This window comes from Oncorhynchus kisutch, linkage group LG23, assembly GCF_002021735.2.
Source record: "Oncorhynchus kisutch isolate 150728-3 linkage group LG23, Okis_V2, whole genome shotgun sequence".
NCBI classification, from domain to species: Eukaryota; Metazoa; Chordata; class Actinopteri; order Salmoniformes; family Salmonidae; genus Oncorhynchus; species Oncorhynchus kisutch.
The window spans coordinates 30814952-30837652 of record NC_034196.2 but is presented as its reverse complement, the minus strand read 5'-3'; the positions used below and the strand labels follow the sequence as shown (position 1 = coordinate 30837652).

Below are 22701 nucleotides of genomic sequence, written 5' to 3'. Positions count from 1 at the left end.
GTGGTGTAACGCTAGACACCGTTGGGTTTGGAGGATACAAGGAGAACGTACCTGCCGCAATGCATAGTGGCAACTGTAACGTTTGGTGGAGGAGGAATAATGGGCTTGGGTGGTTTTTCATGGTTCGGGCTAGGCCCCTTATTTCTAGTGAAGGGAAATCTTAACGCACAGCATACAAGGACATTCTAGACAATTCTGTGCTTCTAACATTGTAGCAACAGTTAGGGGGGAAAAAACGAGGTCCATACAGAAATGGTTTGTCAAGATCAGTGTGGAATAACTTGACTGGCCTGCACAGAGCCCTGACCTCAACACCATCGAACACCTCTGGGATGAATTGAAACGCCGACTGCTAGTCAGGCCTAATCGCCCAACATCAGTTCCCAACCTCACTAATGCTTGTGTGGCTGAATGGAATCAAGTCCCCGCAGCAATGTTCCAACATCTTCCCAGAAGAGTGGAGGCTGTTATAGCAGCAAATGGGGGACCAACTCCATATTGATGCCCATGATTTTGTAATGAGATGTTTGACAAGCAGGTGTCCACATACTTTTGGTAATGTAGTGTATATACAGTGCATTCGGAAAGTATTCAGTCCATTGACTTTTTCCACATTTTGTTACGTTACAATCTACACATAATATCCCATAATGACAAAGCAAAAACATTTTTTTTTTTATGTTTGCAAATGTATTACAAATAAAAAACAGAAATAACACATTTACCTAAGTATTCAGACCCTTTACGCAGTACTTTGTTAAAGCACCTTTGGAAGCGATTACAGCCTCGAGGCTTCTTGGGTATGACGCTATATGCTTGGCACACCTGTATTTGGGGAGTTTCTCCCAGTAGTAGTATATCTGGTAGTAGTAATAATAGTAGTAGTAGATCTAATAGTAGTAATAGTGGTAGATCTAGTATCAGTAGTAGATCTAGTAGTAGACGTATATCTAATAGTAGTAATAGTAGTACATCTAGTAGTAGTAGATCTAATAGTAGTAGTAGTATAACTGCTCGGTCCAGAACATCACTGGGGCCAAGCTTCCTGCCATCCAGGACCTCTATACCAGGCGGTGTCAGAGGAAGGCCCTAAATATTGTCAGAGACTCCAGCCACCCTAGTCATAGACTGTTCTCTCTGCTACCGCACAGCAAGCGGTACCGGAGCGCCAAGTCTAGGTCCAAGAGGCTTCTAAAACAGCTTCTAACCCCAAGCCATAAGACTCCTGAACATCTAGTCAAATGGCTACCCAGACTATTTGCATTGCCCCCCCCCTCACCCCCCTCTTTACACCACTGCTACTCTTTGTTGTCATCTATGCATAGCAACTTTAATAACTCTACCTACATGTACATACTACCTCAACTAACCAGTGCCCCCACACATTGACTCTGTATCAGTACCCACCTGTATATAGTCTCGTTATTGTTATTTTACTGCTGCTCTTTAATTACTTGTTAATTTTATCTCTTATTCTTATCCATATTTTTTTGAAACTGCATGTTGGTTAGGGGCTCATAAGTAAGCCTTTCACTGTATTTCACTGTATATCTAGTAGTAGTAGTAGATCTAGTAGTAGTAGTAGATCTAGAAGTAGCATTATTAGCAGTAGTTGTAGATGTAGTAGTAGATCTTGTAGTAATAGTAGTAGATCTAGTAGTAGATCTAGAAGTAGCATCATTAGCAGTAGTTGTAGATGTAGTAGTAGATCTTGTAGTAATAGTATTAGATATAGTAGTAGATCTAGAAGTAGCATTATTAGCAGTAGTTGTAGATGTAGTAGTAGATCTTGTAGTAATAGTAGTAGATCTAGTAGTAGATCTAGAAGTAGCATCATTAGCAGTAGTTGAAAATGCAGTAGTAGATCCTGTAGTAGTAGTAGTAGATCTAGTAGTAGTAGTAGTAGTAGTAGTAGCTCTAGTAGCAGTAGATCTAGTAGTAGATCTAGATGTAGCATCATTAGCAGTAGTTGTAGATGTAGTAGTAGATCTTGTAGTAGTAGTATTTTTTTTAATTTAATTTTACCTTTATTTAACCAGGCAAGTCAGTTAAGAACACATTCTTATTTTCAATGACGGCCTGGGAACAGTGGGTTAACTGCCTGTTCAGGGGCAGAACGACAGATTTGTACCTTGTCAGCTCGGGGGTTTGAACTCGCAACCTTCCGGTTACTAGTCCAATGCTCTAACCACTAGGCTACGCTGCCGCCCCAGTAGTAGTAGATCTAGTAGTAGTAGTAGTAGTAGTAGTAGCTCTAGTAGCAGTAGATCTAGTAGTAGTATATCTAGTAATAGTAGTAGTAATAGATCTAGTCGAATTAGAAGTCGAAGTAGTAGATCTAGTAGTAGTAGTAGATCTAGTAGTAGTAGTAGTAGATCTAGAGGTAGTTTTAGGAGTAGTAACAGTAGTAGTAGATGTGGTAGTAGTAGTAGATTTAGTAGTAGTAGATCTAGTAGTAGTAGATCTAGTAGTAGTAGTAGTAGATCTAGAGGTAGTATTAGGAGTAGTAACAGTAGTAGTAGATGTTGTAGTAGTAGTAATAGGAGTATATCTAGTAGCAGTAGATCTAGTAGTAGTATATCTAGTAGTAGTAGTAGTAGATCTAGAGGTAGTATTAGGAGTAGTAACAGTAGTAGTAGATGTTGTAGTAGTAGTAGTAATAGGAGTATATCTAGTAGTAGTATATCTAGTAATAGTAATAAAGCACAGGATGCCCTGGGGGATAACTATTTTCTCAGACTGGTTCAGAGGCTCACACAGCCTGGAATACCCCAGACTGGCTGATTGGTATGCTGCCTGCACTTCATGAACACACTGGTGGTGAAGAGTTAAGCTCATCCTCTTGCTCTCTACAGTATGTGTGCCGGTGCCCTCTCTCTCTCTGCTTCTCTGTCAATCAGTCTCTCCCTTCCTCTCTCCCTGCTTCTCTGTCTATCGATCTCTGTCTGTCTGTCTGTCTGTCTGTCTCTCTCTCTCCCTGCTTCTCTGTCAATCAGTCTCTCCCTTCCTCTCTCCCTGCTTCTCTGTCTATCGATCTCTGTCTGTCTGTCTGTCTGTCTGTCTGTCTGTCTGTCTGTCTGTCTGTCTGTCTGTCTGTCTGTCTGTCTGTCTGTCTGTCTGTCTGTCTGTCTGTCTGTCTGTCTGTCTGTCTGTCTGTCTGTCTCTCTCTCTCTCTCTCTCTCTCTCTCTCTCTCTGCCTGTCTCTCCCTCTCATTCTATCTAATTCTCTCTCCTCTCTCTCCCATGCACGTTGACAGATGCTGTGGCCTTGGTGTGTGTCCTTGACTAGACACATTCTCCTGACACTACCCCCTCTTCTGTGTTGCTGGTCCTCTCCTCCCACGTACTGTTTGGTTAACAGTACATCCCTTGCTGAAGTATCTGTGACATTGTGGAGTCTCTGAGTCTCTGATGCAGTATGTACTTCTTGCAAGACCTCATAGACCTTAAAAAAACGCTGGTTTTTATGTAACTTATTCCACTTGATGGTTAGAAAGACTTTTGCATACGTCACAAGACACAGGCCTCCTAATTGTCCCTAGAATTTCTAAGCAAACAGCTGGAGGCAGGGCTTTCTCCTATAGAGCTCCATTTTTATGGAATGGTCTGCCTACCCATGTGAGATACGCAAACTCGGTCTCAACCTTTAAGTCTTTACAGTGGGTCATATGATTGAGTGTAGTCTGGCTCAGGAGTGTGATGTTGAACGGAAAGGCTCTGGAGCAACGAACCACCCTTGCTGTCTCTGCCTGGCCGGTTCCCCTCTTTCCACTGGGCTTCTCTGCCTCTAACCCTATTACAGGGGCTGAGTCACTGGCTTACTGGTGCTCTTTCATGCCGTCCCTAGGAGGGGTGCGTCACTTGAGTGGGTTGAGTCACTGACATGATCTTCCTGTCTGGGTTGGCATCCCCCATTGGGTTGTGCTGTGGCGGAGATCTTTGTGGGCTATACTCGGCCTTGTCTCAGGATGGTAAGTTGGTGGTTGAAGATATCCCTCTAGTGGTGTGGGGGCTGTGCTTTGGCAAAATGGGTGGGGTTATAGCCTTCCTGTTTGGACCCTGTCTGGGGGTATCTTCGGATGGGGCCACAGTGTCTCCTGACCTCTCCTGTCTCAGCCTCCAGTATTTATGCTGCAGTAGTTTATGTGTCGGGGGGCTAGGGTCAGTTTGTTATGTCTGGAGTACTTCTCCTGTCTTATCCGGTGTCCTGTGTGAATTTAAGTATGCTCTCTCTAATTCTCTCTTTCTCACTTTCTCTCTCTCTCTCGGAGGACCTGAGCCCTAGGACCATGCCTCAGGACTACCTGGCATGATGACTCCTTGCTGTCCCCAGTCCACCTGGCCGTGCTGCTCCTCCAGTTTCAACTGTTCTGTTATAATCTCCACCCGGCACAGCCAGAAGAGGACTGGCCACCCCTCATAGCCTGGTTCCTCTCCAGGTTTCTTCCTAGGTTTTGGCCTTTCTAGGAAGTTTTTCCTAGCCACTGTGCTTCAACACCTGCATTGCTTGCTGTTTGGGGTTTTAGGCTGGGTTTCTATATTGCACTTTGAGATATCAGCTGATGTACATTTGATTTGATTTGATTTGCATATACATTTCTTAATTTCATTTAATGTTCTGTCTTCAATTTAAAGAATGACCTTTCTCTTACATGGAACCATGAATTACAGTCATTCAAACATACTGCAGGGTTTGTACAGACAGACATAGCTAGTGGACCTAGCCACATAGCTTATACAATGGGTCCAGTTTGTGACCCAGACTTCTTCCTCTGACTCTCTGCCAAATTATTCCAACAGCGAATGGCTGTTCTTTGATTTATCCCTGTGTGCTCTTCGTCTGGGTGCTGGAAAGGGCCCGGGGTGAGCCTGTGCCATCATCATTAATACATGTCCTGAGTTTCTCTCTCACCTACTATGGTGCTTAGTAGTGGGCGGTTTACCACCTATGTCCTTTTAAAGTGAATGAAACGACTCAGTGACCATTGTGACTAGTGGTTTGTCTTTAATTGTGAAGATGAATGAATGATTTTGAAGGGGTGATCGTAAGATCCATCTCTTACATTTATAATATATAGTATTTTCTTAAAAGATTGTTTTTGTCCACCTTAAATCCATGTGGGTTCACTTTAGTGAGGCTGCTACACTCCAGAGTTTCTACATCTGCATATGCATTCTAATTTGTATGCATTCTAATTGAGTAAATCATACAACCTGCACAACCCTTCAACCTCTGTATGTACAGGTGTCATATGCCCAATGCAGCCATTTTTTATACCAATATCAAATCATTTCTGGGTAACAATTAAGTACCTTACTGTAATAGATTTCCATTAAAATGGGTAAAAATACAATTTTAGCAAAAAAACTATTTCTCAAGCAAAGATTTGGCTAGGACTGTCTGGGAGTGAAAACTAGCTGTTATTTGCAGAGAGGTTTTGAACTCTCTTTGCTATTGGTCTATTAACCAATTTACCGCATGGGGATGTCACCATGGAAAGCTGAAACTCCCACCAATGAAAACCTGCTGATTAGAAGGTTCTGTGTAGAATGTATATTCAACCAGCAACTATCAGGAAATAACACTGACAAGAAAATGTCACACTTTTACAGTGTTAGTTTCATCTGTTGTTGTACAATATGATATAAAACACAGGAAAACTGAATTTTAACTGCACTGGGCCTTTAAAGACAGTATATTACAGTATATTATAGTATTCCCACCCTCCCCAAAGTTGAATATACACACATAGGCTTTTTGGGGGATAAGAAGTCTTCAATTAATGAAATATTCTTAAATTCCTGAAAACTACAACACCCTGTCCTGTTGAGGATTTAGCAATGCTATGTTTTCCCTCAGTGTAATAAATAAAATAAAATACACTAAGAATACAACACATTAAGAATACCTGCTCTTTCCATGACATAGACTGACCAGGTGAATCTACTTGAACACTATGATCCCTTATTGGTGTCACTTGTTAAATCCACTTCAATCAGTGTAGATGAAGGGGAAGGTTAAAGAAGGATTTTATGCCTTGAGACTATGGAGACATGGATTGTGTATGTGTGCCATTCAGAGGGTTAATTGGCAAAACAAAAGATTTAAGTGCCTTTGAACAAGGTATGGTAGTAGGTGCCAGGTGCACTGGTTTGTGTCAAGAACTGCAACGCTGCTGGGTTTTTCACACTCAAAAGTTTCCTGTGTGTATCCAGCCAACTTGACACAACTGTGGGAAGCATTGGAGTCAACGTGGGCCAGCTTTCGACACCATGTAGAGTCCATGCCCTGAAAAATTGAGAATGTTCAAAGGGCAAAATATTAGGTTGGTCTTAATGTTTTTCACAAATAACTGCACATTTCTGCACTTAGAATGACCCCATATGGCTCCTGGGCTGGACAATTAGTCAGGGGACTTCTCTATCAGCAACCGGTTAATTACTGTACTCTGGAGGGGTTACAATTCATGTGTGTGTGCATGTGTGTGTGTGTTAATCTGGAAGTGTTGATTGATTATCTCCCCGTTGATTATCTCCCCGTCTAATGAACTCATTAGGACTCTGTTCCAACACCCTCCCCCTAAACGTATGTTTGTGACCTAGACTGACAGACACCTGCTAACAATGCTGCTGTGCTGTTAATGTTGCCATGAGAAAGGTCACCTTGAGAAGGCTATAGACCATCTGCAGGTGCAATGCTTCCAGGTTCCATATATCTTATTAGTTGGTTGATTCTTTATTCCATCAGTTTCAATGTTGATTGTTGATTGCTTGTTCTATCTTTTTGGTTTCATTTTCAGCAAGAGTAAAATGATTACATTGTCATGCTTCTCACACCCTCATTGCCTAAAAATCTGTCCAACATGTCTCTTATGGGAAAATGTGTCTCAAGCCAGGCTGATGCCCCTACCAAGCACTGACAAACAGGGTGACTGTCTGAGCCTCGAATCTCTCCTCCCTTGTCTCCCTATCTCCCTCCAATCTCTCACTCCAAACTCCATCTCTCTCTCCATCCTCTACATCTCTCCCTCCTCTACACCTCTTCCTCCAATCTCTCTCCCATCTCTCGGGATCATAAATCCCCTGGCTGGGCCTGTCTGCTTGGGCTTTCTGCCTGTTAGGGACACCTGTCATCCTGAAGGCCATGGAGCCTGTCTCTGCCTGGGGCCTCATTGTCCTTTTATAGCCAATCACACTCCCAGAAGTGATGTTAACCATTAACCTACCAGCCAGCCTCCATACAGCCAGGAAACTGTGTGTCTCTGAATCTACAGTCCACGAGAGCAGTTATTATAGCTACAACAACCTTTTGTTTCTGTCCACGGTTGTCTGGTCGGTAGCGGGGGTTTGCTTTGCTCCAATGGTCTTCCTCACTCCTATGGGGTAGAGGGTTGTTTCTGTCCACGGTTGTCTGGTCGGTAGCGGGGGTTTGCTTTGCTCCAATGGTCTTCCTCGCTCCTATGGGGTAGAGGGTTGTTTCTGTCCACGGTTGTCTGGTCGGTAGCGGGGGTTTGCTTTGCTCCAATGGTCTTCCTCACTCCTATGGGGTAGAGGGTTGTTTCTGTCCACGGTTGTCTGGTCGGTAGCGGGGGTTTGCTTTGCTCCAATGGTCTTCCTCACTCCTATGGGGTAGAGGGTTGTTTCTGTCCACGGTTGTCTGGTCGGTAGCGGGGGTTTGCTTTGCTCCAATGGTCTTCCTCACTCCTATGGGGTAGAGGGTTGTTTCTGTCCACGGTTGTCTGGTCGGTAGCGGGGGTTTGCTTTGCTCCAATGGTCTTCCTCGCTCCTATGGGGTAGAGGGTTGTTTCTGTCCACGGTTGTCTGGTCGGTAGCGGGGGTTTGCTTTGCTCCAATGGTCTTCCTCGCTCCTATGGGGTAGAGGGTTGTTTCTGTCCACGGTTGTCTGGTCGGTAGCGGGGGTTTGCTTTGCTCCAATGGTCTTCCTCGCTCCTATGGGGTAGAGGGTTGTTTCTGTCCACGGTTGTCTGGTCGGTAGCGGGGGTTTGCTTTGCTCCAATGGTCTTCCTCACTCCTATGGGGTAGAGGGTTGTTTCTGTCCACGGTTGTCTGGTCGGTAGCGGGGGTTTGCTTTGCTCCAATGGTCTTCCTCGCTCCTATGGGGTAGAGGGTTGTTTCTGTCCACGGTTGTCTGGTCGGTAGCGGGGGTTTGCTTTGCTCCAATGGTCTTCCTCGCTCCTATGGGGTAGAGGGTTGTTTCTGTCCACGGTTGTCTGGTCGGTAGCGGGGGTTTGCTTTGCTCCAATGGTCTTCCTCGCTCCTATGGGGTAGAGGGTTGTTTCTGTCCACGGTTGTCTGGTCGGTAGCGGGGGTTTGCTTTGCTCCAATGGTCTTCCTCGCTCCTATGGGGTAGAGGGTTGTTTCTGTCCACGGTTGTCTGGTCGGTAGCGGGGGTTTGCTTTGCTCCAATGGTCTTCCTCGCTCCTATGGGGTAGAGGGTTGTTTCTGTCCACGGTTGTCTGGTCGGTAGCGGGGGTTTGCTTTGCTCCAATGGTCTTCCTCGCTCCTATGGGGTAGAGGGTTGTTTCTGTCCACGGTTGTCTGGTCGGTAGCGGGGGTTTGCTTTGCTCCAATGGTCTTCCTCGCTCCTATGGGGTAGAGGGTTGTTTCTGTCCACGGTTGTCTGGTCGGTAGCGGGGGTTTGCTTTGCTCCAATGGTCTTCCTCGCTCCTATGGGGTAGAGGGTTGTTTCTGTCCACGGTTGTCTGGTCGGTAGCGGGGGTTTGCTTTGCTCCAATGGTCTTCCTCGCTCCTATGGGGTAGAGGGTTGTTTCTGTCCACGGTTGTCTGGTCGGTAGCGGGGGTTTGCTTTGCTCCAATGGTCTTCCTCGCTCCTATGGGGTAGAGGGTTGTTTCTGTCCACGGTTGTCTGGTCGGTAGCGGGGGTTTGCTTTGCTCCAATGGTCTTCCTCGCTCCTATGGGGTAGAGGGTTGTTTCTGTCCACGGTTGTCTGGTCGGTAGCGGGGGTTTGCTTTGCTCCAATGGTCTTCCTCGCTCCTATGGGGTAGAGGGTTGTTTCTGTCCACGGTTGTCTGGTCGGTAGAAGGGGGTTTGCTTTGCTCCAATGGTCTTCCTCGCTCCTATGGGGTAGAGGGTTGTTTCTGTCCACGGTTGTCTGGTCGGTAGCGGGGGTTTGCTTTGCTCCAATGGTCTTCCTCGCTCCTATGGGGTAGAGGGTTGTTTCTGTCCACGGTTGTCTGGTCGGTAGCGGGGGTTTGCTTTGCTCCAATGGTCTTCCTCGCTCCTATGGGGTAGAGGGTTGTTTCTGTCCACGGTTGTCTGGTCGGTAGCGGGGGTTTGCTTTGCTCCAATGGTCTTCCTCGCTCCTATGGGGTAGAGGGTTGTTTCTGTCCACGGTTGTCTGGTCGGTAGCGGGGGTTTGCTTTGCTCCAATGGTCTTCCTCGCTCCTATGGGGTAGAGGGTTGTTTCTGTCCACGGTTGTCTGGTCGGTAGCGGGGGTTTGCTTTGCTCCAATGGTCTTCCTCGCTCCTATGGGGTAGAGGGTTTGTGTTACTGCTGTTTGTTTTGATGTGATGTATTGATTTTGAGTCTGACCCCTCCCTACCTGTCGGTAAAAGAGCTAATGCCTCTCCATTAGGGTGAAGCACGCACACAATTAAGGTTTGCTCTCATGTCTCTCTGTCATGTATTTTAGAAAAAAGCACAGCTTTTCATTGAGTCATGAGTTGAGCCATTTAGCCCTGTTTTATTTTATGAGTCTTAGGTCACCAACATATGGTAAGCTTGTATAGTGAGTCCATTCTTCTTGTTGATGCCATCATCGTAATCATCATTATCATGAAGCCATTACTTCCGAATATACCTTCATTCAAGAAAAAAGAGACAGATTCATGATTTTCCACAAGAGTTTGTGGCTCTTGTTTTGTAGGTTTTAATAGTAGGCTTTACATCAAATGTCCCATAGGAGGGAGAGGAGACATTGCACACAAATATCAGAAAAGCACAAAATAATACTTTCACTTGAAACTAACCGCTACATTAGATATGAGTTTGGAAAAGGAGAGGATGCAGAGATCACAAGACAATTTTATACCACACAGTTGCAGACAGACAGTATTAACAATCACCCAAAATAGAGGAAGATAGAGCAAGGAATACAGTACAGTAGTTGAGTGAGGAAAGATCAAGAAAGAGTGGTGTGTGGTCAGTCGGTCACTATAGTTTGTGGTTGAACAGCAGGATGGTCATGCTTATGATTAAAGTATCCGGTTGCAGTGCTGTACAGGACAACTGGATAAATGTGTTGCCATGGAGACCTGTTGTGGAGGCAGTAACTAGGTCCCAGGCCCTGGTTGGTTGACTGTAATATTTTGCCTATGTGACTTTTTACTTAACCAGTGACCGTTTGTTCTTAGTGGTGGACGGTTGTAGTATGTTGGTGGCCTCCCTATAGGCGTGGTCATTAAATCGTTTGGCTGATGTAGACGGTTGGTGTTTCAACATCTGTTTTCTATTGTTCTGTTCATGGCTTCGCATTTACAATTATCATCATTTGTCCTGGCTTTAAAAGTGTCTCGTTTTTTTGTCTTTCACACCCCAACTCATACCCAAAACAGTCACTCTCCCCCGTGTTTTACTCTTCTCAAGGCGTATCTATACAGAGCTTTACCTGACTCGTAGGGATTTGGCAGAGGTGCTGCCATCTTGCAACCACAAATGGCATACTGACCACTGCTTTATATAGACCTGTGGTAGGCCGAGGTATTACATATCCTCCTTGAGTAGCTAGGGCCATGGACTATGATGAAGCAGATTTAAAGATCTTAAAATTGCCAACATAGTCAGAAGATAGGGCCTTTAGTTTAACTTATCACGCCATGCCATTATGGCATAGCTGGCAACACCTCAAGGAACAACCAACTCTTAATGCATGTCTTCATTTCTATTAGCACAGCCTTGAGTTGTTGTTTTGGCAGATAAGAACAGATTTCCCCAATCCTTAAAAAGAGAAAAAAAGCTTATTACTCATGCATATTTCTTCCAACCATTCACCCTGCTACAAAGCTTTTTATAATTATAGTACAGTGTTTTAAAAAGAGAAAAAAATGTAAGGTTAGGAAAGTGTCTCACTTCACAAGCCTGAAGATATTCTAGCACATTCAAGCAGTCGCTAGGGCTCCATTTGTGGTTCTACACAAAATGCTGGGGAAGGCTAGCTAAGTAAAACTCAACTCCCCTGTTTACCTCACATCAACAGCGACTAGTGTGGGCGAACTGGAGCTCCAAAATCACATAAAACAAAGGCAACAGTGAACATGTAGCCCCCACGAATGATGCAGCTGTCTGAGATATAACTTGACTAACTTATGAATGAACGGACTGAGAGATACACAGACCCCTCCCCGGGCTATTTTGTGGGTGCTGAAATCCGTCGTTTTTGTTAAAAACCTTTGTGACGTCGGAGCTCCAGTCCATCCACTCTCATCTCCGCTCAACTCCATTGATGTGAAGTATATCGTGGAGTTGAGTTTTACTTGGCTAGGGAGGACGGACTGAGCAGAAGTTTACAGTACACTACATAGAGTTCTATTTAAATCAATAGAAACCAATAAATCTGAACATAAGACATTATTTTAAAACAACGCGCTTTTGAAATTAAGTTTGGCCGATTATACACATACCTTTCATATTGTATATCTTTAAGAGACTAGATTACATTTTAAAAGTTAGCCAATAATAAATTAAATAAATAACAACTCTTAAAACACTGAGATGAAATAACAAAATTCATGGCCCCCGAAGAAAAGGTTTGCATTAACTGATGTTAACAAAGACAAATCAACAATCGAACAGGATCACAAAGCCTGCAGCGTAATTCTAAATCAAGATAGTGTCAGAGTCATGGGCAAATCTTGACTAGAATTGTCTTGTTCTCTAAATAATTACAATGAATTAAGACAAACACGTGTAATGTTTCATAGGCCCCTCAGTGCAGTTGAAACTTCATCTTGCTCTATGTATTTACTCCATCAGTATCAAACTAAACTAACTCTACACAGAGATTATCTGACAGTTGGGGACGGACTCTTGTTAAATTGTGTTTTACGTTTTCTAATAATTCTTACATAGGCTATTTGTCCTCAGTGCATCAATCTTTTACATTCAATTCACTTCCTAAGGCAATAACTTAAACGTGTTTTCCTCGATCCTTTGGTGTATGCAGCTGGGTTAAATCAATTTGATAGATGAGTTATATTTATAGACAGAGATATAATCAGTGGTTTGAGGCATTGTTTGATGACCTACAATCACACTCGGGGGAGTAACTGATTACATGGGAAATAACTGATTACATTACACGGGAAAAACTGTGACTGTAATCAGTTGTATTGTAATCGGATTACAGATACTTTTGAAAAACTAGATGACTACTAGTTGGATTACTTTTTCAATTCAGAAAGGATGTTTGCGAAAAATACATTGACACCTTTCTGTTCTCTCAATGACATTCAATTCAGCATTGAACATAGGCGCAAGTTTAAGGTTGTTCCACCAGTGAGTGTGGCCACAAGTCAGAGATCAATAGGATGACACACCAAATGCGTTTTGATGGATCCTTTGTGTCTTCTTCTAATGTGTCTAAAGGGGAAAGTCACCCAAAAGTAATCAGATTACATTACTGAGTTTGGGTAATCCAAAATGTATGTTACTGATTACAATTTTAGACAGGTAACTAGTAACTGTAATGGATTACATTAAGAAAGTAACGGCATGTACCAGAATTGTACATATTTTGACGTGTAGTCCCAACCTTGAGGACAAATAGATTTCGTCATAATATCTCAATAATTTTGTATTATTGACAGACCTTTTTTTGTCCCCAGTATGAACAAGTATATTCTCATGAATTTTTCTATATTGTTTTGACTTGATAATTAATTGATAATTGGTGCTCATGGGAAATGTTGTTTTCTGAAGAAATCAATCTACGTCAAGAGCACCAATTTATACAGTTGGAGCATTCTATGTTCTCATTTTATGTTCTCTATAGTGGTCAGATACAATTTTTCATTCCGTACAGGATATTGCTATGACATTTCCTTACTCAAAGTGCTCCACAAAGCTGATACTTGTGTCAGATACTTATTTTGGGTATTGTGGACTTCTTTAAAACAATTATGTTTGCCATTGTTTTTTCAAACCAGAACATAATTTTAATGAAGGCTATGTATATTTCATTAATGTTTAAATGACATGCGTTTACATTTACTCTATGTCTACGTCATCCCTCACCCCAACTCAAAGATACCACTAACAACATGATCCATTTGATCACTAGATCTCTCGGTTACTAGATCATTTGATCAGGAGAGTCCAGAGGGTTGTTCCAATCCAAATTACTACGACCCCTTCCCTCCATCAGAAGGTGCTCCCTAACAGAAACGTCTTGGAACGTCAATAGAGTGCACACTCCAGTGAAGGGAGAAGTTAAGGGAAGAAGAGAAGCATAATTTGGAATGGAACGAGGCCCAGGATCAGGTTCACAGCTCTATCTTGCAGGCGGGGAAGGACTCGTCCTGCATGACCACGGTGGAGCTGGAGGCCAGCACCATGATGTTCAGGTCCTGCTGCTTCTCATGGGTCTCCTGGTACCACTCCCTCATCACCTCTGAGTCATGAGTTGGGATCAGGGTCACCTGCCAACAAAGAAGGGTTAGGGTTTGCATAAAAAAAAAATCCACAAAACTCTGAGCTAAAAAAGGTTCTGAAAGTATTTTCTCAATATATACTATTTAAGTCTTGTCTATCTTCTCTATGGCACCTCTCTCTCTGATACTATGGGATTATAACATGGTTATTCTGTTAAATTGACTGTTTCACTGTACCTGCATGTTGTTTCCCCACGTGGCTTTGCCCTCCAGCAGTGAGTTCAGGACAGCTTTGCTGGGCTCCTGGGCTGTCTGGTCATTGCCACTTGCTACATAGTAGGATGACCTGACCCGTTTGAAGAACTCTGCATCCACATTCTTGGCGCTGCAGTGGTTTGGGATGTAAACCAAATCCATGTACATGGGAGGGCAGTTGGGTATGGGTATTGCAGTTGCTGCCTTTCCACTACCTGAACCTGAGACAGAGATGCAGCTTTGTTAGACAATCTATGTACATAATGGATGAAAAACAATCAGAAATTAACCAACGCTTCCAGACTCATGACCAAGTAAGAAATATGAGTCTTACCTGATGTGGCACTTTTCACACCCCTGGATGCAGAGCTATTGGTTGCATTTTTGGCATCTTTCCCTTCTCCTACACTTTTCTTAGGAGAGGCCATTGCTTTTGAATCCTTTACTTTTGAAAGGCCAGTCTTTCTGACTGGTGAGGAGGACTTGGTCTTGGTGAGTTTCTTCTTCTTAGCTTTCTCAGCTCCCTCTGCCTTTGAGTCCTTGTCCTTAGTCTGGTTGTTGTCGTCAGCGGGGGGCTTGTCGGCCTCCGGATCCACCATGGTGACATCTGGGTGGGCTGGAGACGGAGCAGAGTCCCTGGGAGCCACGGGAGGAGGATCAGCATGTCTGTAAGTCAGGGTCCTGTCTGTTGGTAGTGTCTCAGAATCATCCTCAGAGTCTATGTTTGCGTCCGCAGTAATAGAGGGACACTCCTCTGTCCCAGGGGGAACATCCGAATCCGTCTGGGATGGGGCGGATTCACTGATGGAGGTTGGTGGGGTCTCTTCACATTGCTTAGCATGGAGTTTACTACCAGGGGGTGGAGGTCCTCCACCTGACTTAGCCAGAGGCTTTTCCTCCTCCGGAGGGTTCTCCTCATTCATGAAGTACTCCAAAGGACTGGGATTGATGAAGGATGGGGACAGCTCTGTCTTAGGGTGGCGGTACTCACAAGAGGTCACAAGGCAAAGGTCAACATCTGTCCTAGACCCAGGAGAGGGGCTCTTCTGGGAGGAGTCTGGGTCCTTGGAACCACCTGCACACTTCTTATAGTCGGAGTGGTTGAAAGAGAGTGGTATGTAGGATGGGGAGGGAACCTTGGGGCTGACAGGGGATTTGGAATCTCCACCACATTTGAAGGGATTAGTCTCTGCTCCTAGGGGCATATCTGTTTTCTGAGTGAAGCAAGAATAGGAGGGGGAAGAGGGGGAAGACCCTTTTGGGGTGGCAGGGGATTTGTCCATCTGCTGGGCTAAGCCCGGTGACATTTCCCTCATCTGACAAGGCGTAGTTGTCGAGGGGGTGGACTGAGATGCGTCTGATGGGGACGCAGAAGTGGCGCGACCTGAGTCATTGTCTTTGAAAAGCATAGGCTTGTCTACAGTGGGTCTGTACTGCTCGGGGGATCTCAGATCATTCCCCTCTGAGGGGCTGTAGTCCACCTCTGTTGGTCCGTTCTCTGTGGCGCGCAGGCTGCCTGCAGAAGGGTGCTCTGGAGACTGTTTGCTGAAATCTAGGGCTAATGAGTGATCAGGGGACTCCTGGCCAAATGACATGGTGGAATGCTCTGGGGATTTAGGCTCCTGCACTGGTGTCCTTAATTTGGCTGTCTTTGGTGAGATGTCTGGAGATATTGACATGGGCCTGGGGCTCTCCCCCTTAGGAGAGACCTCTGCCTCCTGAAAAGGGGTTGGAGTCTGAACCACAGAGACAGATAGGGAGTCCTCCACCTCTGTTGATTGAGGGGAACCGGCTTCACCATGGAGAGCAGGGGAAACGTCATCTGTCATAGGCTCTGGGAATGAGCTGGTGGCCAGTGAGGCAGTGGAAGCCGAGGCGATGTGTGAAAAAGTGTCCTCTGCTACAGCCTCATCTACAGGGCTACCCGATTTATCAGACGTGGTTGCCTCCGAGATCGACATTTTACTCTCCTCTTTGAAACCTGCGAATGGGTTTGTGGATGAGAATGAGGTACTGTCGCTAGCCCCATTTTTCTTCTCATCTTGACTCGAGTGCATTGTTGACATATGATCTAAATCAAAGTGTAACTTTCCTTCTACTACAGGCGGCGGGCTCTTGATTGGGGACAGCACCTTCTCTACAGTCGAGGTGTGGTCAGGAATTGGGTCGTCCATGGGGCTGACCCTGTTGGAATCTTCTTTATCACTTGTAACTTCTACAATTACAGGCCCATGGTCATTTGCAGGTGCTATAGAGCCAGCCTTCTCATCCACAGGAGACTGAAAGTAAGGGGTGTGACCAGAGGAATGAGGTGAGGTGGTACCTTCCAATGTCTTGTCATCTGGGCTAGTAGAAGACCCAGCTGCTGCCTTTGATGATCCTGAAAGTGTTGTGCACAGTTCAATTGGTGCCGCGAATCCAGATAAGTATGAATCAAAGGTTCCTTTGGGAGCTGAAGGGGAGCGGATGAGAGGTGAAGTAGTGTTGAGTATAGAGCTTGCTGAATCAAGACCAACTTTGTCAGACTTGAACCCTTCCTCTTTGTCCTCTTCCAGTGACGATGGTGGAGATATTGTGGATGCAGAAGCGTTGTAGTCCCTACCTTCGGTGGCATCGCTCTTTGAATGATCTGACTCTGGGCCGTCGTGTAGTGGAGACAGCCGCTTCCTCTCAAGGTCTCCTAACATTGTTCCTCCAAACCTGGCAAAGTCCTGAGAGGGAGAATCCTCTGTCTCATCGTTAGTAGTCTCGTCACTCATAATGTCCCTTGGAGTGGACATTTCGTCCATTGGAGTTGGCACACTGGAGATCTCAATAGTTGACTGGGTGTGGCCAGATGTAGCAGTGTATGCCTCGTCACGGTTCTCATCATCTGAGGCTGCTTCGTCATCAGAGCCAGCTGGAAGGGTCTCATCATGAATAGATGCAGATGGAGAGAGAGGCTCAGAAGTTTTGGGAGGGGGTGTCACCGACAGGCCCCACTTCTGTACTTCTCTTTCCTTTCTGTTAAGATCTTTTCCACAATGGTCTGGCTCTGCATCCTCGTCCTCAGAGTCCTCATCTTCACTGTCATCAGCATGTTTATGGTTGTCCATTTCACTTCTCATTGGCTCATGGACCTCTTCTGTCTCTCCCTTCTCTTCATAATCTAGCCCAGTTCCCTCATCTTCAAACTTCTCACTGCCGCTGCCGCTCAACTTCCCTTTATGCTCTTGTTCCTCTGGAGTCTCCCCGCTTTCTCCTTCATGCTCAGTGGTTGTGATTCCCTCATCCAGAGACTCTGCTGCTTCAGGGGACTCCTTAGAGTGCATGAGGTCCTCTCTGTGGATCACCACCGGCTCTTCTTCCTGAAAGATCTCCTCTTCTTTGAGCTCTTCAAAGTCCTTAGTGAGGTCCTCTGGAGAAGACATCATGGCTCTATCTGTCTCAAGGACCTCTGCAGCACAAGTGGCAGTGGCTACCACTCCTGCTGTGACAGCTGCAGCTCCTGCAACAGCAGATTTAGCATCTGTGGCCTTGAGGTCCTTCTTGGTGACTTTCGGTTTTGCCTTGGACTTGGAAGGGCTTCCAAAGTCTTTCTTTGTCGTGTCATCTTTTTTCAGAGGTTTTGGTTTTGCTGCAAGTTTTTTTACTTCGCCTAAAGCAGATGGAGTATTTTTTAAATCCTTGGATGGCTTCTTTATGTCTTTCTTTAGATCGTCTTTCTTTTGCTCCTTATTCTCTTCCTTCCTCACCTTCATGGGGGAATCCCTCCTGAAATCTCTGTCTTTCTTTAAAATGTCTTTCTTCACCTTCTGTTCCTTTTTGGGTGTTTCTTGTTTCTGTTCCGTTTTGGGTGTTTCTTCCTTTTTAGATGTTAGCTTATCATCTTTCTTCACTACTTCTTTCTTTACCTCCTTTTCATCATTTTTCTTTTCTACAGACTTCCTGGGTTCTTTTTTGATAATCTTCTCCTTAAGAGCTTTTGGTTTCATTTCAGCCTTCTTCTTTTCTGGAGTTTCGGTAGTTGGCTCTGCTTTCACCTTCACCTCTTTTTCCGGTGCCTTCGCTTTTTCTTTTTTCACTAAAGGTTTGTCTTTTTTCTCAAATTTGTTAGTCTTTTCTTGAGCCAATTCTGCATCTGTCTTTGCCTTCTCTGGAGCCTCCTCCTTCGACTCCTTTTTGAGACTTTTGCTTGGTGATGGCCTTGAGACTGACTTCAAACTCTCCTTGCTGTCAGTTTTATGTTTCAGCTTTGCTTGCTTTAGAGCTGGTGCCAAGTTAGAAGATAGCTCCTTCTGGGTGACAACTGGCTGCTTCAAGAAGTCCAAGTGTTTTAGTTTTTCCAAACCTTCAAGAATGTGATACTGAGAGGCATTGCCTGGAAACAGGACACGTACTATCTTCTCTGAAGGGTTTGATGGGTGCCACACAATTAAGGAAGAGATTGAGGTCATATAAGAAATTGGGAGCTCAGATTCTTTTCCATTGGGCAGAATAACAGTGGCTTTGTCTTTCTCGCTGCCTGTCCACTGCTTCATAAAATGTTGCAGCTCCTTGCTGTTCTTCGATGGGTTCAGCACATACATCTCCAGCTTCCCCACGCCCATCTTCTGAAACAGAATGATGGGTTCGATAGTGTTCCCGACCGGCCTCTGCAAAGGCTCGGGCCTCAGATTCAACTTGCTCAGGTAATGGAGTGTGTGTGCTGCCTCTTCAATGTTCCTCCTCACCCTGAAGTTGGGTTCAGCAGGGTTCCCCAGATTATCAGGGGTGTTCAAGAACACAACCCCAATGTCTGGGGATATGAGGTTCTTCAACCAGTCGCCAGTAGCTTGGGAACCCTGTGACTGCTCTTCCTCCAGCTCAGATATCTTCCTCTGAAGCATACTGTTGATGCCTGGCAGGTTGTCGTCCCCGATGTGGGTCAGGAGGATGGAGTCTACCCGGTCTAGGTGTCTCACCAGCTTCCAGAAACAGGACTTGCGGTCGGAGCCCCCGTTGATGAGCATGTTGAACCCATTCACCGCAAAGAGGGCAGAGTCGCCGTGGCCGCCGGGGAAAATGTAGCAGCATGGTTTTGAGAGCTTCAGGAAACCGCCAGAGGTCGGAGGCTCCAGCATGTCAAATGGCGATGGGATTTCTACTGACTCCGACAGGTATTCTGTGAACTCTGAGAGACCTTCCATCTCTGGGAGTATCAGTGGTGAATTGAGCTTCATGTTGATGAAGTCTTGTAGGTTGTGTTTGTCCAAGTTTGAGTTTTTCCAGTCACCTTGCTCAGGGCAATAGAGGGTTAGGCTTGCCTTGTTTGCTGGGCGAATAGTGCTAAGTAATTCACCAATCTGGGGATAAGAGAGAGAGAGAGATTTGGAGACATGGGATTAAAATCATGAGACTATGATCAAACATAATTTTTTTTACAATTATGACAGATATTAGAGGAATTGTATTCAATCAGATGTAATCATGAGGTTTGCTCATTGGGAGGTCAGTAAACTTCAGCAGATCATGAATAGTACTGCAATCTGTAACATTATAATGAAACAGTAATTGCTTAGCAAACTATTTTCTCAATTTGACTCACCTCTTGGTCTGTGAATATATCTATGAAGTTGAAGAAAGAGAAGGAGCCAGACTGCAAAATCAGTGCTCCTGTGTTTTCAAAGCTTTGTCCTGAAAGCACCAGCAGCTTGTTTCTGGCTGTGTCTGAGATCATCTGACAAACCTATGCAGAAAAAAAGGGCAAACATGTCAGAATGAAAGCCACATCTGTATCATTGGAGTTTCCGTATTGCTCAGTTGGTAGCGCATGGTGCTTTCAACGCCAGGGTTGTGGGTTCGATTCCCACGGGGTACCAGTATGATGTGTGCACTCTAATGTAAGTCACTCTGGATAAGAGTGTCTGCTAAATGACAACAAAAATAATAATAGCTAATATGAAACATTTAATTAAAAGTTTATGCTCAGAGACAATCTTTGTGAGCTTGGAAAATGCTGTTAGCTGTAAAAATAGGAAAGTCTGATGCAACGGTAAATGTTGTACTTTATGTGTGTAATCCTTGTAGTCCATTTCAAAGTGAATTTGTCATGTCAATGTCCACTTAGGCTTTTACTGCCAGGCAGGAAGGGAAGCTGGAAGAGTGAAAGAAAGGATTGACAGATCTACCCCTGTGTAACAGCCTTCTGTTTCTCTTTTCAATTTTGAACCTTCTAGTAATTTCTAGTGAATTCACTTAGTAAAATGCTGCACTACAAAGTAAATATATATAGAGACAAAACAGTAACCTAGAATCCAAATTGAATAGAATTAATCTTTCGCTCATGTTTCACTATTCGGTCAGTATTTAGATTAGATTCCAGGCCAGAATCTGAGAAACTATCTATTGGTTGAGTAAACCAAGGCAGTATTCTTCGTCCCCAGAGCTTCTTATTGTGATGGTTCTATTCTAGTCCACATAGCAGAGTAGCAGAAAACAAAGGACTGGGAGGGTTAATTGGCCAATTAAGCGTGCCAAGCAGTCATCCATTTCAAGTTGCAGTTGCTTTGAAATGTGTTTATGTCTATGAAGATGTCTTCTATGTATGGGAGTCAAGAGTATGTTTGTATACGCATTCTTGCAGTGTGAGAGAAGGAGATAAGTTGAGAGGAACAAACAGATCAAGAGTAGAAATGTCTCCATAAAGGAGTATAGAAAAGATCAATGAGACCATACAGTACCATTCCATCTATCCAAGGTTGTGTTCAGTAAAGGGAATATGTTTTGAAGAGCTTTGAAACGTTTTGAAACAGTGAGGTGCTAACCTGAGCTCGTTCTATAAGAACATATTTTATTTGGTTCTTTTGCAAAGCCTTTTGCTAAAATGTGCCCTACTGAACGTAACCCAGGTGTGTTTGAATGGAATGTACTTACCTCAGTGCTGACAGCTTCATCTGAGGGGTTGATAAGCACTACTGTCTCGAGAACGCTGCTTTTGTGGTGAAGAATTCTCTGCCCTGAAAACAACACAGCGATACAGAACAACTAAATCAATGTGTGTTATGGGGGGAAAACGATCAACACAATGTCTAGATCAATCTAAAATGAAATGCTTTCATTATTTCTGCTTGTTTGAGTTTTCTGATTATGGTTGTAAAAGCATGTTTTAAAGGGATAGTTCAGGATTTTGGCTATGAGGCCCTTTATCTACTTCCCCAGAGTCAGATGAAGTAGTTGATACCAACATATATACACTACATGTCAAAGGTTTTTAGGACACCTACTCATTCAAGAGTTTCTTTATTTTAACTTTTTTCTACATTGTAGAATAATAGTGAAGACGTCAAACCTATGAAATAACACATATGGAATCATGTAGTAACCAATACTTGAGATTATTCAAAGTGGTCGCGGTCGATTGCTGCAAACAAACCACTACTAATGGACACCAATAAGAAGAGACTTGATTGGGCCAAGAAACACGAGCAATGGACATTAGACCTGTGTAAATCTGTCCTTTGGTCTGATGAGTCCAAATCTGAGATTTTTGATTCCAACTGCCGTGTCTTTATGAGATGCAGTGTGGGTGAACGGATGATCTCTGCATGTGTCGTTCCCACTGTGAAGCATGGAGGAGGATGTGTTATGGTGTGGGGGTGCTTTTCTGGTGCCACTGTCAGTGATTTATTTAGAATTCAAGGCACACAACCAGCATGGCTACCACAGTATTCTGCAGCGATACGCCATCCCATCTGGTTTGGGCTTAGTGAGAATATAATTAGTTTTTCAACAGGACAATGACCCATAACACACCTCCATGCTGTGTAAGGGCTATTTTACCAAGAAGGAGAGTGATGGAGTGCTGCATCAGATGACATGGCCTCCACAATCCCCCAACCTCAATCCAATTGAGATGGTTTGGGGTGAGTCGGACCGCAGAGTGAAGGAAAAGCAGACAACAAGTGCTCAGCATACGTGGGAATTCCTTCAAGACGGTTGGAAAAACATTCCAGGTGAAGCTGGTTGAGAGAATGCCAAGAGTGTGCAAAGCTGGCATCAAGGCAAAAGGTGGCTATTTGAAGAATCTCAAATATAAAATATATTTTGATTTGTTTAACACTTTTTTGGTTACTACATGATTCCATATGTGTTATTTCATAGTTTTGATGTCTTCACTATTATTCTACAAAGTAGAAAATAGTAAAAGTAAAGAAAAACCCTTGAATGAGTAGGTGTTCTAAAACTTTTGACCGGTAGTGTATATATTTTTAAAGTTGTATTATCACATTCACTGGATTGGTGCAGTGAAATTTTAGGGTAGTAGTGCAGCCATAGTAGTACGGTGCCCATGGAGCAAATTATGGTTAAGTGCCTTGCTCAAGGACACATTGACAGATTTTTCAACTTGTCAGCTCCGATATGTACGTGCAGTTTGAAGGAAGTTGCTAACTAGTGTTAGCGAAATTGCTAACTGGCGTTAGCGCAACAACTGGAAGTCTATGGGAACAGCTAGCATGCTGTTCCTGTAGACTTCCAGTCATTGCACTAAGCTAGTTAGCATTGGCTCGCAAAACTACCTCTAACTTACTTCATACTGGATGGAGATACATCAAAATGGTATCCACAAGTTTATCTGACTCTGGGGAAGTAGATAAAGGGCCTCACTGCCAAAATCCCAAACTTAATATGGCCCTATTAAGCAGAGGCTACAGTTGCAGCAGATAAGTATTACTCACTTGTCAAGGATGCACACAGACAATTACCCCCTTACCCTGTCACCAACCACCCACCCCAGCCACTCCCAAGTCAACCAGGGAATCAGTGAGAAAGAACCGTCTCTTTGTACTATCTTAGTT

The 22701-nt window shown here is 44.3% G+C and overlaps 1 protein-coding gene across 1 annotated transcript in view; it reads right to left on the bottom strand.

The window, feature by feature from the left end:
* Positions 1-9868: 9868 nt before the first annotated feature.
* The window catches only part of LOC109868490 (microtubule-associated protein 1B), a 30910-nt gene continuing 18077 nt past the window's right edge, over positions 9869-22701 (bottom strand). The window contains exons 3-7 of the mRNA XM_020458088.2: positions 20780-20862; positions 19452-19592; positions 14220-19209; positions 13868-14106; positions 9869-13678 (exon numbers count right to left, since the gene is read on the bottom strand). Of these exons, the coding sequence (XP_020313677.1) occupies positions 13523-13678; positions 13868-14106; positions 14220-19209; positions 19452-19592; positions 20780-20862 (5609 nt within the window). The 3' untranslated portion in view covers positions 9869-13522. The remainder of the gene's footprint in view (positions 13679-13867; positions 14107-14219; positions 19210-19451; positions 19593-20779; positions 20863-22701) is intronic.